Genomic DNA, 18,460 nt, shown 5'->3' on the forward strand with positions numbered 1-18,460 from the left:
TGCTTGCATTCTCAGTAGATCAGAAACCAGAGAAGTGATTCTGTTCTGGTAATAACTGGCAAACCAGTTATTCATATCTATACATGTGGTGATATGACAGAATTATTTAATCCAAATTATGGGAATGCCATTTAGGAAGATTTTTCACATAAGTAGTAAATGTGGGATATATCTATTCATGAGCATAAGAATAAACAAAACAAAACAGCAACAAAAGCAACTCAAGAAGTTGAAATCTGAAATTATGTGTACGTTATTCTAGGCGTCTCTTGGTAGCGTTTGTACCAAAACAAAATCCAGTTGATACTACTTGTTTGTTCATTATGCTTTCCTCTCAAGAACTTGAGCAAACAAGATAGTTTTGTGGAATGTCTGTGTGAATGCAAATATATTCACAGTCTCTGAATACTCGGTGAACAACGAGCATGGACTCTCTGAACATGCAAGCAGAATAAAGTCCAGACTGGCAATATATATACTTGGTGCTTTAATAGGACCAGTTTCATAAAGCTGAAAACAATTGTAAGCCAAAACATCTAGGAAGAAAAATTTAATCAGAAAAATGTAAATGATAACTGGGAATAATTTGAGAACACCTTACTAGATGCCCGAAAATTCACAGCCCCACAACTAAGGAAAAAAGGCCGTGTTAGCTTTTTAAAAATAATAATAATAATAAAAAAATAACAACAACAAAAAAGGGGGAGATTCCATTTCCCAGCCCAGAATAAGTCCGAGCTCTCTGAGGTGGCTCACTTATTATCAACTCTGACCAATGGAATTTGAGGCAAAAGTCAGATTCCGTATAAACTTTTTTAAATCTCTACATAGCCTAGTTAAAGCCCCTATTCTGTAAACTTCTCCACAGGTGCCCCTTTGCAGGATGAAGTGAGGTCTTTGGATCAGGAACTGTGTATTCTGCCTATAAAGGGCCAAGCACACATATGATAGTACAATATCTAAATAAATTACATATAAATATACCAGTAGGGTCATATTCAGGATTGACGTAGATAGATATGGGATAATATGGTGCTGAGCACTCATATAAGAACGTAGGAAGAGGTATGTATTCATTGTCATAAGTAGTAAATTTGGCTTAGTAATGAGCAAAGTACTGAACTTCAGTAGAGAAGAATAGGCCAGTCTCTTCCATTAAAAATAAAAACATATATATCAAAATCTAGCTGAAAGGAGGTTTAAAACGTACTACCTGAATGCCATGTTTTTCTTTAAATATCAGCCACTGTCCTCCTTTTCTTCCAGTCTATTAAGATGCCATATGTTTTTCATTTGTGTTTATTTGGCATCCAAAAGACTGGAAAGAATTAAATATACAGAAGATGAGCTGAATCATTGTCTTGTGTTCGAGCACTTTGACAGTATATTTAAAATAGATGTATGCATCTTTTTTATTCCTTGTAAATATGGATATTACAAAGGAAGGTGAAGAGGGTGATAAATTAGAGGTGCTCACAGCAAGGCTGTTTAAAGTATTTTTAGGTATAAGACGTACTGTACACACTGGGACTTAGTTGAGGATAATTAATATGAAATGCCATCACTGTTTGTTGTGCTTGCAATCCCATTGTGTCTTTTCTAGTTCTGCCTCTTGCTGTCTCTTATCACACCCCTTGCTGTGAAATCTTTTCCTGTTTTGCACATGTCCTGTTTATTACTACCATATGGTAGTTACAATTTCAGTAGCATTGCTCTGCTTACAGACCACTGTGCTTTGTCATATCTTTGTTGCTCACCCTGTCTTACCATCTGATACCTATCATCTGTTTAGCATTTGCATGCCAGAAGGATTCAAAATTTTTGTATGTATGGGTGTGTGAGGGAGTGGACACATTATATGGGAACCCACTCTCAGGCATATATGGGAAGTCTGATAAGCCCATAATAATAGTTCTTCCAAAACAGTCTTCCATTATTTTGTCCCAGCTTTCATAGTCTCTTGCCAATGTGATTCAGATGACTGAAATGTATTACACCTGTGCTTTGTTGTGTGTTGTGCCACTATTGACAGATTATAATGGTTTTCAAAGTCAAGCATGTATTCTCACTGTCTGAATGTAATATATACTAGTTTTGCAGTCTGTAGGAGGCTTTGCCCTTCCCTCCCCCATTATCCAGTTACAGATAGCAAAACTGATTTATTACATTTAAAACATCCTTAAAATCAGATTTTCTATTTAAAAAAAACATTATAGTCTGTCAGCTTTGGCACAACACACAATAAAAGTCATATACCCCACCTTTAGCTATTTGGTATCTGTGTGGGCTATGTTCTCTGTCCAGGCCACAAACTGAGTTAATGTAGCCCTCCAGACACACAGTGCTGTCACAGCGGCCCCTCTTACCCCACAAAAAATCAATCCCCCCAATTAATATATACCCTCTTCTCCAGTTATTGCTGGCTGGGACCTCCCTACTTTGCTTCAACTGTTCTGTCCCTTCCTCTTTCTGGGAGCTGAGAGGCTTCCCAAGCTGCCCCTGCTACAGCAACTCTGGGATCTCTGTTCCTTTTTCCTCCCCTCTCCCTTTCCTTTTGGCACAAAGAGAGGCATGGGAGAGGAGGTGGCAATGGAGAGGAGCCATGCCTTTTTCACAATAGCGAAGGGAGCAGAAAGAGCTAAGCTGCCCAGGGCCTGTTCTGCTCCCTCCAACATAGGGTTGCCAGGCATCTGGTTTTTGACTGGAATGCCTGGTCAAATAGGGACCCTGGTAGGACCAGTCCGCTAAAAGTCTGGTCAGCATGCAGCAGGACTAAGGCAGGCTCCCTGCCTGCCCTAGCTCCACAGGGCTCCCGGAAGTGGCCGCATGTCCCTGCAGCCCCTAGGTGCAGGGCCAGCCAGGGAAGCTCTACGTGCTACTCCCACCCCAATCTCCAGCTCCACAGCTCCCATTGGCCGGGAATTGCGGCCAATGGGAGCTGTGGGGGCGGTGCGTGAAGATGGAGGCAGCACACAGAGCTCCCTGGCTACCTCTGCACCTAGGGGGCGCAGGGACATGCCAGCAGCTTCTGGAAGCCTCCTGAAGTAAGCGCTGTCCAGAGTCCGCACCCTGAACCCCGTCCCATGCCCCAACCCACAGCCTGGATCCCCCTCCCGCACTCCATACCCCTAGGCCCCTGTCCCAGAGCCCCCTCCTGCACCCTAAACCCCTCATCTCTGGCCCCATCCCAGAGCCCACACTCCCCATCAGAGCCCTCACCCCCTCCCGCACCCCAACTCTCTGCCCCAGCCCAGTGAAAATGAGCGATTGAGTGAGGGTGGGGGAGAGCAAGTGACGGATGAGGGGGAATGGAGTGAGCGGGGGAGGAGGGCCTTGGGGACAGGGTGGGGCAGGGCAGGGCAAGGCTGTTCCGTTTTCTGCAATCAGAAAGTTGGCAACCCTACCCAACATCCCTCCTGTCTTATAAAAAAGGTATTAGTTCCCCTCAGCTTACAACTTCCCGCTCCTTCCCTGTTGGTTCTTGAGCAGCAGCCATCTCTCTGCTTCCTGGAGAGGAGGGTAAGAAGTGAAGGAACACAGGTCCCAGAGATGCAGGCTGGAATATCACCTAAAATTGCAGTGCAGTAAGAAAGCTAGTATAGAACAGCCTCAGTGTGGGAGGTATCACACAATGAGGTACATTTGAGAGGTTTGCTTATCCCTTCAGTAAGTATATATTCCATGTGAGTTTATCAAGCAATTGATAGCATATATGGCTAGTATCATTAAGTTATTCCTCACTCAGTCTAATTTACCCCATCACTTTCCATTTGTTTTTGTGTGAACTTCATGCCCTGTGTGTGCTTACACAGTGTGGCCCTCTGTCCCCCTCTAGTGGTTGGGCCACATAGACATTTGAGTCTGCTTGTGACTGTGGGATTAGCTTCTGGAGGAGATAAGAATGATCACAAACATCACTGGCTTCATAATGAAACATAAATCCGAAGACACTTTTTCATGTCACTTGTGTGAGAGATGAGAACTTTATGCTGAATGAGATTCAGCATTGCTTTTATGAGATTAGTGTGGAAAGGTGAATATGGCTTAGCCCTAGACAAACGATTGGGGGAAAAGTTGAACCTTTGTCTGAAATATTCTAGATTCTGTCTTCAGTTATGAAAGCAGAATTGAAAGCCCTATCTATAATATCTGCGTAAAGGAAAATATATTTAAAATGGATGCATACGATAAAAGCCTGTCTAGGATCAAGTAGCACTATAACTATTTTTAAACTGAGCCCAATCTGCCAGTGTTTATGTTCATTCTTTCTTCGCTTGTTTGCAGCTGTTAGTTGGCTATGGCTCAGTACCAGCAACAAAATGTTCACTGAGTGGTTTTATACTCATTCCCTGTATTATCAATCATTGCATCCTCACCAACTAATGAGTGCTCTTGATTCCCAAACATTTTGAAGCACACTTATTTTGCTAACAGTGTTGTCTCACGTTGCTCTAAGAAAATTGAGAATTAAGGATGTTGATTGGCCAGTGAAGACAATAGTATATTTCTTTCTTTCTGAATCCTGATGAAACTTTAGGTAAATTTCCAACAGATGTATTTTCTTTTAGAAGGTATCTATATAAGTAGCTTCTTGCCAAAAGATTTTATTTGGGCATCTACATTTTGATTTAGTAGTTTAACTTTAGACACCGAGTTTGAAAATTTTAGTTTGCATCTTCAAATCCTCCTGTTTAATGCAGTAATGTAACATAAAATGAAATGTTTTAGTTTCCCAAATAGTAGAAATTTAGGACATCCTATAGATCCCCATCTTTCTCATGTTATGTATATATTCCCATCTAAGCGTTCTTTGGCCCCTCTGAGATAATTTGGTTTGTCTCAGTTCAAGTTCCCTCTGTTTGCACTAATTAACATAGTTAGAAGAGGCCAAGAATTATAAGGATCTTGGAGTCTGAACTACCCCTGTTACCCATAAAAGAAGTCCTTCCTGATGAGATTTGAGGTATGCTGGCAGTGCAGTGAGCATGGGAAACTTGCCCTGCTGCTTGATAAACAGAGAACTTTGTTTGAGAGTTGTCAGTCTGACACCTTCCACCAGACTAAATGTTCAATCAGTTTTTTTTAAAGCTGAAGTTTGGGGATATAAACAAATTGGATGCAAATCAGAATATGCAAATTCTCATTTAATATTTTGCATAAGATGTTTGCATAACAGCGAGTGTCCTTTTTGTTGTTGTTGTTTCAAAAGGTGCAAAGCACAGTCACTGAAATTTCAACCGGACAACCTTATCTTCTCCATTTGGATAAAACAAAACACAAAGCAATATACATACCAAAGATTAACACTTCCGTGCTGCTTATGGCACATAACCAAAAGGTGCCTCACTGATAGAACAATCACTAATAGCATAGCATAGTTCACAATTCTAATATTACAGACAAAGAAGTTTGTTATAGCTGGTTAACATTCCTAAGGGGCAATAATGTAAAAAATGCCATAAGTAGGAAAAATAATAAGGAATCCCATAGAATTAAATCAAACATAGGGCAGAGTTATGCTAGTTTGTGTGTGACCATGGTGGGTGATTGTGGCTGAGGAAGATGATTTGCTGGTGCATTTGGAATGTCTGTTGGCTTCAATGTGTGAGGGATAATGTATGCCAATATATGACTTTACTTTATATTTCTTGTATTTCTTATGATTTTGGGGTTTGCCATTAGCAATCTGGGATGGTTTCATGAAGTGATTTGTGTGTGAATACTGCAACTAAGACCAGAAATTCATTTTCCCATGGGAATTTGGTGACTGCTTATTGGAACTATATTTGAAAAGATGAATTTATTTACAGCACGTGTGTTATTATTTAGATGATAGGCCATAAATGCCTATTTAACAAAGTATTTTAATTAAAGAATGAAAACAGATGTCACCCTTAGCAAATAAAATAGAAAGGAAATTACAATTTGTCTAACACTAACTTTGGTATTGAACTATACACAGAAATAGCTTAGAAAATAAATACCTAATGTTTGGAGACTAATCTAGTATTCAGAGTGTACTAAGTAAATTATAGAAAGCTAAAATATCTCATTGAACATAAAAGGTTGGTATGTTCTGAATACGGTACATTTTATCACTCTCCTCACAATATTAAAATAGACCTTGAAATTATTTAAATCTGTGTTACTTATTTTCAAAAGAAAAATGTTTGATTATTTGTTTTCAGAGTCTTTAAACTTTTGATGATTGATTTTTAGGTTGTTTAACTTCAGTGAGACTTAGGCCTGATCTACACTGGGGGGAGGGTCGATCTAAGTTACATAACTTCAGCTACGTAAATATCGTAGCTGAAGTCGATGTACTTAGATCTACTTACTGCGGTGTCTTCCCTACAGTTGGTTGACTGCTGACGCTCCCCCATCAACTCCACCTACACTTCTCGCTCTGGTGGAGTACCGGAGTCGACAGGAGAGCGCTTGGCGTTCGATTTATCGCGTCTTCAGTAGACGCAATAAATCGACCCCTGCTGGATTGATTGCTCCGGAGGGAAGTGTAGACATGCACTTAAACACATACTTAAGTGCTGTCCTGAATTGGGACCTTGTATCAGTTTGTTTCATGAGCAGTTATGGAATAAACCATTGTCAAGTGCCAGTGATTTTGTATCCAAGTTCAGCTACTGCTGCCTTTTGCTTTTCACGTATTTTGCATACTTTTGGTCTTTTGTATTTCAGATTATAGCATGTGTATTAATGATAATAGACATTAAACATCATATTGATACCAATGGGATTCGCTCCTGAGTGAGATATAGATGCTCAGATAGCATAGTTTTGGGTGCAGTATAAAAACATTAATAAATACAACTCAATATGTTGTCTATTGCCCTTTGATTAAAATCAGATGAAGGATCATCACGCGATGTGACAGTGGCCCAGAGCCTCAAAGATATTTAGGCACTTAACTCCTGTTCTTGTCAGTGAAAGTTAGAAGCCTAACTATCTTTGAGCATCTGGACCAGTCTTTATTCAACCCAGCTTGAATACATTTTCAAGTAAAATTTTGTGTGGCATTGTATTAGTTAATTTACTAAAGTCAAATTATATCTCCTGAAATCTCTTCACCCAAAAGCTTTGTCATATGATCAGAAAAGTTATGATGTTTGTTCTGCTCATTATTTAGGTTTTTACACACACCGTCTTTTTTTTTTAAGTGCAAATAGATTTTAGACTAAACATAGCACTTAAACTGATTGTTTAACCTGACTGTCCAGACTTGTAACCCATGTTAATTAGAACTTATAGTTTTATTATCCTCTGCATAGAGTAGATAAAATAATGTATTTTAAAATTACTTAAAATTTAAAAATTTAAATCAGATCTTTATTTACATGTTGCTAGTCCTTTAATTCCAATTTTATTGTCTTAAATTACTATCATGGACGCTCTGTACTTGTTTCTTTAGTTTCCTTATTGCTAGTAGAATTTTAGATTTTGCTTAGTAGAAACATCTAAGAAACCAAACTACTTCTACTTAAAATGCTTATGTGTATTGGGAAAGACAAGTCCCGGGGCTTATTAACATCCTTTCTGTAAGACAATGCAAACTCCAAGCACAAAATTGACAAGCAAATAGCCTGTGCTAGATTTGCAACCAAAGCCATCTTCTGAGGAATTTCTACAAGTTAAGAAAGCATAAATGCTTCAACTAGGCTGTAGTCCTCCACCAGGGTTTGCAAGCTGAAGTCAATGGGACTTTTTCTTGTTAAGTCACTTAGGGTGGGATCCACAAAGGGACTTAGCTGTTTCACCGCTGAATGTCATAATGTCTAACTTTTAGATGCATAGAAAATCACAGGAACAACATTGTCATCCATAAAGCTGATTTAGCTGCCTAGTCTCCGTGTACAATGAATGGGGAGAGATAGGCACCTAAGAATGTGATCCACAAAAGCCAGCATGCTAGGCCGGAAGCTGCCTAAGCCAGTCAATGGGAGATGCTAATGAAAGGATTGTGTCCTAAACCCCTTCCCTGTCTCAGAGATAGCCACCTATATCTGCTTAGCGATCCATGTACGGGCCTTGCTGCATGGAGTCAATTGACATAGGTAACTAAGCTGCTTCTGGGGGGAATGAGATAGATGGCTGCCTAGCTCCACACAAAATGGCTGGAGGTGAAGGAGGCGGTGTAGGTCAATTTACCCAACATAGCATAGTGACTCCCTGGTGTGGGAGCATGTTGGGGCATGCTGTGTGTGTGGGGGGGGGAGTATAAAGAAGCATGACAGGAGCAAGCCGTGCTTGAGTAATTCTTGGCTGTTACAAGCCAGCGTAATTTAGAGCAGCTCTGATGATTCTTTAACATGTGCTGGCAGTTGAACTGCTGCAACAAGGGTTGGTCGCAAAAAGCCCATGTAAAGCCATTTTACCCTCCCAACTCTGGTGCATTGAGCACAGCTGTGATACAGCTGTGGATGATCGAGCACTTATTCTTCTTTCCCCTCTCCCTCTCCATCTCTTCACTAGTGTTCTTTCTCTTTCCCTCTCTTTATTTTATTCCCTTTCCTTTCTTAATCTCTAAGCCTGCTTCCATTCCTATGGAGTTGATGGGAGCTTTTTTCTTAACTTCTATGGGCACAGCATCAGGCCCTTAATAACTACAGTATGTTACAAAAATATTGGATCTAATTTTAAAGGCCTTATTTATGATAAATTCCATTGAACTCAGGAGTTTAGCTTCATTAGGACCTGCAGGCTTGGGCCCAATGACAAAGGCTTCTCTTACTGATGTATGTAATTGAAAACCAATATGAAGTGGAGTTTTCATAAGAGTTAGTTCATCTTTGATATATAAAAGCAACTTTTAGCTAAAAAAGAAAGCCTATAAAAGTTCCTGCAGGCTTGGTCAGAGGGAAGCTTCCTGGTAGAGCAGCTGCCTGGGATCATGCTGGGAGGAATAGTGGGAAGCTAGCAAATTTAGTTTCCTTTATTTTAGATATCACACATCACTGACTCACAATCAACCAATTGTCCCTCTTGAGTCACAAGGTTTCTGAAGCAACTTTATCTCTTTCACAACAGATAAAAATTGAGAGCACTGGTGGGCTATAGCTGCACTAAAAAATAAAATGTATGAAAATGGAATCTTCCAATTACTTACAGCATTGCTAGGTTTCATGCAGCTCCATGTGTGACATTTTATGCAAGTTATTTAATTAAATAATTTGTGCATTCAAAAAACCCTTCATTTAGTAAAGTTTTAGCTTAAAATTGCTTTCTCTAGAGGAAGAAGGGGTAGCTCAGTGTTTTGACCTAGATAGTTCTTGGCCTCTCTTCTGATTCTACCAATTTCTGCCAAAATGCGATGTGAATTTGTGATAAGGGAGCTGTAACTTAGTCGGAGCTCAAACATATTTCATAGAGGAGCCACCCAACATCATTAAAGGTTAACAACTTTTAATTCCTACTGGTCTAACCTGGACTCATAGTAGGAGGGTCTCAGTGTTGTCAACTCTCTCAATTTTATCATAAGTCTTATGATATTTGGTGTTATACTGAAAGCCCTAGTTCCTGGAGTGTTGTGAATATGGGAGAATCTGAACTTTCACTTAAAAAAAAAACCACTAAGATTTTTGCATCCTCATGGTTGTAGAGAGAAGCTTGAAAATGTGGCCTAACTGAATCCTAAGCACCCAAGAGAAACCAGGAGGCAAAACAAACAAAAACCAGACCAGTTATTTGACCTAAAATTCAAGTAATTTTATAAAAATCTTACAATTTTAGGTTTCTGACTCAGGATTTTTGAACACTTGCAGTTAGTGGTACAGATGACTTTTCTTTAGCAGTGTCCTGAGGCTCCCAAACCCTCAGTGCTAATGTTAAACCTTAAAAATAATGCGCTTTCAATAAAGATGTTTATTAATCCAAGTTCTGACCTCTCACTGAGCTTAAACAGGTTCAGTGTTTCTCACAGGCTGCTTTGTCTCCTGCAAGCTTACTTTACAATCAAATGTCACATCCTGATCTTAAAGAGACAGTTCCCATTAAACCAAATAAAGGTGATTAAAATATAATACAAATATAAATATAACAACATATAATATACATATAATATGAAACATCCTTTGAATTTCTAAATATTATAGAAGACAGTTTCTTAATTCAAAAAGCATTGCATCCAAACACAGTGGAATACTATATTAGACCTAATCTTTACACTGAGGACTTGATCACTGAACTAAACATTTGTGGTAACTTTATCTACAAGTGATTGTGACTTGATTACATTTGTAATGTACAAATAGACTAAAGTCCAGACCAGTGGTGTATATATTTGATGCAATAAAAGAGCCAATTTCACAAAGCTGTAAACAATTATGAGCCAAATCAGTTGGGAAGAAGAATTTAATCAGAAAAATGTGAATGGCAACTGGGAATTGTTTAAGAACACTTTACTAGATGCCCCGAAAGCCACAATCCTGCAATCAAGGAAGAATTCTGTTTTGTGTAAAAAACTGACCTGGTTTAGAGGTAAAGTGAAGGCAGCTATAAAAAATAAAATAAAATAAAGGGGAAGCTGCTAGTAATATATATAAATCCAAAGCTAGGAATGGTAGAAAACTGATAAGGGAAGCAAAGTGTTTGGGTCACATGTAGTCTCCATTCTTAGCATGTGTTAGCTAAGCCCACTCTAAACTTGACTACTTTTCCTAATAAAGACAAGCCCTGTGTTGACCAACTGATAGAGTGGGATGTTATACACACAGCTCTTTGTGAGATAGCAGTGGAATGCTGGGTATCAGGATTGCTGGATTCTGCTCCTGGCTTTGAAAGCAGAGTATGGTCAAGTGATTGAAGAAAATACACCAGAGCACATAATTTGTCATGTTCATTTTGAAGTAGAAAGAAAAGGAGTACTTGTGGCACCTTAGAGACTAACAAATTTATTAGAGCATAAGCTTTCGTGAGCTACAGCTCACTTCATCGGATGCATTTGGTGGAAAAAACAGAGGAGAGATTTATATACACACACACAGAGAACATGAAACAATGGGTTTATCATACACACTGTAAGGAGAGTGATCACTTAAGATAAGCCATCACCAGCAGCAGGGGGGGGAAAGGAGGAAAACCTTTCATGGTGACAAGCAGGTAGGCTAATTCCAGCAGTTAACAAGAATATCAGAGGAACAGTGGGGGGTGGGGTGGGAGGGAGAAATACCATGGGGAAATAGTTTTACTTTGTGTAATGACTCATCCATTCCCAGTCTCTATTCAAGCCTAAGTTAATTGTATCCAGTTTGCAAATTAATTCCAATTCAGCAGTCTCTCGTTGGAGTCTGTTTTTGAAGCTTTTTTGTTGAAGTATAGCCACTCTTAGGTCTGTGATCGAGTGACCAGAGAGATTGAAGTGTTCTCCAACTGGTTTTTGAATGTTACAATTCTTGACGTCTGATTTGTGTCCATTCATTCTTTTACGTAGAGACTGTCCAGTTTGGCCAATGTACATGGCAGAGGGGCATTGCTGGCACATGATGGCATATATCACATTGGTAGATGCGCAGGTGAACGAGCCTCTGATAGTGTGGCTGATGTGATTAGGACCTATGATGGTATCCCCTGAATAGATATGTGGACAGAGTTGGCAACGGGCTTTGTTGCAAGGATAGGTTCCTGGGTTAGTGGTTCTGTTGTGTGGTGTGTGGTTGCTGGTGAGTATTTGCTTCAGATTGGGGGGCTGTCTGTAAGCAAGGACTGGTCTGTCTCCCAAGATCTGAGAGAGCGATGGGTCGTCGTTCAGGATAGGTTGTAGATCCTTGATGATGCGTTGGAGAGGTTTTAGTTGGGGGCTGAAGGTGATGGCTAGTGGCGTTCTGTTGTTTTCTTTGTTGGGCCTGTCCTGTAGTAGGTGACTTCTGGGTACTCTTCTGGCTCTGTCAATCTGTTTCTTCACTTCAGCAGGTGGGTATTGTAGTTGTAGGAATGCATGATAGAGATCTTGTAGGTGTTTGTCTCTGTCTGAGGGGTTGGAGCAAATGCGGTTATATCGTAGCGCTTGGCTATAGACAATGGATCGAGTGGTATGATCTGGATGAAAGCTAGAGGCATGTAGGTAGGAATAGCGGTCAGTAGGTTTCCGATATAGGGTGGTGTTTATGTGACCATCGCTTATTAGCACCGTAGTGTCCAGGAAGTGGATCTCTTGTGTGGACTGGTCCAGGCTGAGGTTGATGGTGGGATGGAAATTGTTGAAATCCTGGTGGAATTCCTCAAAAGCTTCTTTTCCATGGGTCCAGATGATGAAGATGTCATCAATGTAGCGCAAGTAGAGTAGGGGCATTAGGGGACGAGAGCTGAGGAAGCGTTGTTCTAAGTCAGCCATAAAAATGTTGGCATACTGTGGGGCAATGCGGGTACCCATCGCAGTGCCGCTGATTTGAAGGTATACATTGTCACCAAATGTGAAATAGTTATGGGTCAGGACAAAGTCACAAAGTTCTGCCACCAGGTTAGCCGTGACAGTATCGGGGATACTGTTCCTGACGGCTTGTAGTCCATCTTTGTGTGGAATGTTGGTGTAGAGGGCTTCTACATCCATAGTGGCTAGGATGGTGTTTTTAGGAAGATCACCAATGGACTGTAGTTTCCTCAGGAAATCGGTGGTGTCTTGAAGATAGCTGGGAGTGCTGGTAACGAAGGGCCTGAGGAGGGAGTCTACATAGCCAGACAATCCTGCTGTTAGGGTGCCAATGCCTGCGATGATGGGGCGTCCAGGATTTCCAGGTTTATGGATCTTGGGTAGCAGATAGAATATCCCAGGTCGGGGCTCCAGGGGTGTGTCTGTGCGGATTTGTTCTTGTGCTTTTTCAGGGAGTTTCTTGAGCAAATGCTGTAGTTTCTTTTGGTAACTCTCAGTGGGATCAGAGGGTAATGGCTTGTAGAAAGTGGTGTTGGAGAGCTGCCTAGTAGCCTCTTGTTCATACTCCGACCTATTCATGATGACGACAGCACCTCCTTTGTCAGCCTTTTTGATTATGATGTCAGAGTTGTCAGATTATGACAGACTCCAACGAGAGACTGCTGAATTGGAATTAATTTGCAAACTGGATACAATTAACTTAGGCTTGAATAGAGACTGGGAATGGATGAGTCATTACACAAAGTAAAACTATTTCCCCATGGTATTTCTCCCTCCCACCCCACCCCCCACTGTTCCTCTGATATTCTTGTTAACTGCTGGAATTAGCCTACCTGCTTGTCACCATGAAAGGTTTTCCTCCTTTCCCCCCCCTGCTGCTGGTGATGGCTTATCTTAAGTGATCACTCTCCTTACAGTGTGTATGATAAACCCATTGTTTCATGTTCTCTGTGTGTGTGTATATAAATCTCTCCTCTGTTTTTTCCACCAAATGCATCCGATGAAGTGAGCTGTAGCTCACGAAAGCTTATGCTCTAATAAATTTGTTAGTCTCTAAGGTGCCACAAGTACTCCTTTTCTTTTTGCGAATACAGACTAACACGGCTGCTACTCTGAAACCTGTGATTTTGAAGTAGATCATAGAATTTACCTTCTTGAGCTGATTTTTGCTAAGGATGATATAAAATTAAAAATGATGATAAAGATAGACACAAAAAATTAACTGATTTTATGAAAAAATTGTGTATGTGTATGGGGCAAGATACTACACCTTATTCAGAGCACTATTTTTTCACACCATATGTGCTACAGCTGCTGAGCTGTACTTTGCACTCTTTACAGCGATTCCACTTATGAGAAGACACCTTTTTTCTAATAAGATGTGCCCACAACAGAACATAATTTTATTATAGAAAATTAGATGTTTAAGATTGTGAGAGTCAGTAATTTCAATAGAACATGAGAGAAGACAATGTGAAAATGCAATCTTCAGTGCCATCTGCTGGTCATCCAAAGTGACTAGCTACATATTTCAAAGCTTTTAAATATATCTAGACATAAATTGATGCAAATTCATGGCATTCTTAGAAAACGTATGCAGAAAAAGTATGGAACATGTCTTTAAGCTAAATGGACCTTTTTGTCACATTTTGTCTTTTTTTTTCAATGAGAAATAATGGGTCTTCTTGAAAAAGAAACAAAATAAAACAATATATTTGCTGGTTTTCATATCATATGTGCAATGTAGGAGAGATAACGTCACTGTAGAAAATCTTAACCCTTTTCAGTTTCCTCACTTTTATGTACTTAATTTCTAAGGTTTAGTGCTACTTTAACATAACATTTTTTCCTTTATTTTCCCCACGAGAAGGGGCTGCTGGAATCCTTCTCCATCCCAGTTGATGGACTTTACCCTTAGTGAACCCATTTACCAGTTAGGAAAGAGCAGGACGGGGTGAAATCCTGGCCCTATTAAAGTCTATAGGAGTTTTGTCCCTGACTTGAATGAGGCAGATGGAGAAGCCACACCTTTGTTTGAGCAGAACGGGGCTAAAATCCAAATGTGAATTTTATAGTGTGTGCTCCTGTATTTCCTATAAAATAAAAAGTGTTCTTCTAACAATATGAATTTCTCATAAGATCTATCCTTGGAATGAGCCGATAAAGTAATCCAGAACAAGAACTGCAGTTGACTCACCATGTGTGCCCACTATTCTGTACCCACTTAAGCAAGCACTGTGTTGATATGAAACAAAAACAAATATGAAACTTTTTTCTACACAGGCAAAATACACTACTTTAAACCTTAACTTAAAAAAAAAATCTAACCCTTTTTCCTCACCCAAATTTAGATTGATTTTTTTCACTGAGTCTGCATTTTGTATCCTCAGTAATTTTTATATTTTTTCTATCCATATGAAGCTACTGAAATTTTTTATGGTAGGAATTGTGTATTTTTTCATGCTAATCTGGCTTGGTAACTGATGAACAAATAAGTACCCTTTGGAATGAAACCAAGCATAGAAAGTTTCAAAGCAAAAGGAAAATGTGAGACCATTAGGAATGAAAATGAAGGGATATAATGAATCCATGGTCACTGCCATATAACAAATTAAAAAACCCACCACCACCCCAAATCAAAAAATAATTCAATTTTGGACAAACTAATCAGTCAAGCTGGTAGAAATTTTTTGACCAAAATATTTTTCCCTTGGAAAATATGTTTTTGTCAAAATCTATGGAAAATGTCAATTTCAACAACCTGTTTTGGTTTTCCAACAACAGAATTTGCAATAAAAGTTTTTGTTTCATATCAACATTTCAAAACGAAACCATTTTTTTTACTACACATACTTAATAGAAAAGGAGCAGGGCAAAGGTCTTAAAACAAAAACAGATGTACTGTACTCTCTATAGTCAGTTCTTTCCTGCTTTACTATATAACCCAAGTTTGGCAATACCAGGCCAGTGTGCCGTGGAAGGAAAATTAATTCATTTCCATGCTATCATTCCATCCTGGAACAAAATGTACAGCAAGATATCCATCAGAAATTTTGCTGCAGCAAAACCAGTCTGGTCACAAATTAAATAACATTAAGCAAAATTCCTGATGGATACATTCTGTGTAATTGATTTACTTATGGTACTCTTAAAATTATTTGGATAATGAAATTGGTTATTTTACATATTCCTTAACATTATTAATAGTTCCCATTAGAAAGCTATATGTGAGCAGATGGCATTAGTTGTCTGATTAAAGTAGTTATATACCAAAGATGAAATCCAATAATGTAACCAGTAGTAGTATTGTTTTTCAGTATTTTGTCTTATTCTCTTGACCCATTTTTCTCTTATCTAATCCGACATTGCAAATGTTGCTTAAGCGGTTTAGCAAAACTAAGTCTTTGGTGCTACAGCCAGCTTTTTCATTAACACAAAACACTTAGGATAGTGTATAATGTTTATAGAGAGGGAGAAGAGAAAATTAGGATAACTTTGCCTTTTTTCTTCTGTTTCTTTATTAGAATGGTGTCCTAACAAGGTGACTGTTATTAGTGTAATTGCTGATTGATTTATTCCTGAATTCCATCTTTTACTTACCCTCATATGGAAAACACAAGGACAGAGAACATCATTCTTTGCTTACTATTAGAATTGCTCAAATACTGGAACAAAAAATTTTCCAGTATTCCCCAAGTACTAAGGCTTCCATTCAATTAACTCTTCTTCAGCTCTTTTAGTATTTGAAACCAGTGAAGCTTCAAACTAGACTGCGTGGTTTGGTCACATACATTGATGTTAATTACTTAAGTATTATTAATTTATTTAATTATGAACAACCATTTCTAACAACAAATATATGTATTTTATCATTAATTCTGGCAGCCAATCTATTAGTTAATTGGATGATGAATTGCAAAGCTTGAATAGCATCTAAAAAAGAAAAATATCCAACTACTTTGAAGAAATTTTGGGGGGAGTTTGAATTGAGTGTTACTAGTTATGATTGAGTCCTATTTATATCTCAGAAAAGGGCACTCAAATGTAGAGCTTCCACAAGAGAAAAAGGTATGTAACTAAAATCTGTTTAAGGGTGTGATTCTCAAAGCTAGTATAAAGTAGCCATCTCAAAGCAGGAGGAACTGATGAAGAGAATAATCAAGGCTTTCATGGACAGACACATGTACTTACATAATGTATTAATTTCAAGATGTCCTGTTTCTATTAATAAGATATTTAGTTTTTCATGTTTTTATAATATCTAAGGAGATATATATTGAGAACAGTATAAATATCTGAAAATTTTGCATGTGGTTTCTACATAAGGATGGTGAGGTGTACATCTGTTATAAATGTCTCTCTGTATTATTGTATTGTCACTCATCTTGGATCTATGACTTCCATGCTAGGCGTAATAGACAGAAAGCCAGAAGTCACACTGGGGAAAAAATAAGTAGTGGTGGTGTCCTGGTTCCCACTACGAAACATTTTCCTACTTGTGGCAGCAAAATGCGCCACTATTCACAGTAGATGGTTTCAATGTTTGTTCTTGCACGGTTTGATCAGCTAACAATGTTGCAGTTTAAATTGTCATAATTAAGCTTCAGTCACCTTCTCATTCAGATCAATAGAAGTCCTTATTTTTCTCAAAGCTATTTATTATTTAAGGAGATTTTCAGACTCAAAAAGACACCACTGTGTTTATTTTCATCTGGTTCACATTTTGAAGGTTACCATCACCACCATAAGGGTTGTGATTAAATTTTTTTAAATGAAGAATTTAGATTCTAGAACAAAATTGGAAGCAACCAAAGAAAAACTGCTTGTTCATGGAACCACTGCTAACTGGCCTAATCTGGCACCTGAAAACTGGAATATGTGGCACACTCTATAACATCCATTTCATTTCATATGGATTTACGCAAAGCATGAGCTCTCATATCAGAATTCCAGGTACATTGTGAAGGAAGAGCCCTGCAATAAAACTGAAAGAGACAACTGTAGTAAGGGCCAAGAAATGGACCAGAGTTTAATCTTTAGTAAGTCCATATACCTCTGGTATCAATACTGCCAGCATTTTTTTATTGTATTTGATGCTGGTCTGTCTATGTTAAAATATGCGCATTTCATTTGGGGAATTTTTTCTTGGTTTTAGAGATGATGGCAGAATGTTTGTTGGAATCTTTAAGTTATGGTCTTTAATTATTCCATAGCAGTATAACCTTTTAAACTGAGGCTTGCAACACACATCCTGATTATAACCTATAGACATTAGTGCAATGTAAATAAATAAATAATAATTGATGCTCAAGCAAATATTGATAAGCTTTGATTTCATAATTGTTAGATATATTTATATCTGATTTGGGTTTTTTGGTAATCTGTAACAGCATATTAGAAACTGGTATTAGTCACATAAAATGATTCATCTGACATCTTTTAAATAATTATCTTTTGACCATTTACTCCTGTTAGTTTACTCCTAAGATTTTTTTTTTATAATTTTAGAGTTTTAGAGCTGGTAGGGCAGTCTTTCAAGTTCAACTTGTATTTGATATTGTGTATTTTAATTTTAATGTGTAGAAGGACCTAGAATATTAGATGCTGTTGTAAATCAAAAGTCAAATAGTTTCTCTTGTTATTGCTATAAACTGTTTTCTCTTCTGTGCAGGAGGTTGCATCAGCAATTTGAAAGTTATAAAGAGCAAGTAAGAAAAATAGGTGAAGAAGCCCGCCGCTACCAGGGAGAACACAAGGATGATGCACCAACATGCGGAATCTGTCTTAAAACAAAGTTTGCTGATGGTTGTGGCCATTTATGCTCTTACTGCCGGACCAAGTTTTGTGCCCGATGTGGAGGTCGTGTTTCTCTACGATCAAACAATGTAAGTTTTCTATTGTATAGTTTTTATTGAAAATATTGATACACTCAAACCTACAAATTGTTCCTCACTTATCTTACTTTAGCATCTCTTCCATTCATCATTTCACCTTGACCCTTTCTAAGATGGGGTTTCTGTGGTGGTAGGTAACAAATCAAAACAATATATTCCAAAAGTATGAAGAAATTTATGATCCCTA

General features: G+C 38.5%; 1 protein-coding gene across 45 annotated transcripts in view; it reads left to right on the forward strand.

Annotated features, from left to right (window-relative positions):
* Window positions 1–18,460, forward strand: part of RIMS1 (regulating synaptic membrane exocytosis 1) — a 490,129-nt gene that overhangs the window by 136,443 nt on the left and 335,226 nt on the right. For all 45 annotated transcript variants that reach the window (XM_043510483.1, XM_043510486.1, XM_043510457.1 and 42 more), the window contains exon 2: window positions 18,051–18,264. In XM_043510483.1, the coding sequence (XP_043366418.1) occupies window positions 18,051–18,264 (214 nt within the window). The remainder of the gene's footprint in view (window positions 1–18,050; window positions 18,265–18,460) is intronic.

The sequence above is a fragment of the Dermochelys coriacea genome, chromosome 3 (assembly GCF_009764565.3).
Source record: "Dermochelys coriacea isolate rDerCor1 chromosome 3, rDerCor1.pri.v4, whole genome shotgun sequence".
In the NCBI taxonomy this organism is placed as follows: Eukaryota; Metazoa; Chordata; order Testudines; family Dermochelyidae; genus Dermochelys; species Dermochelys coriacea.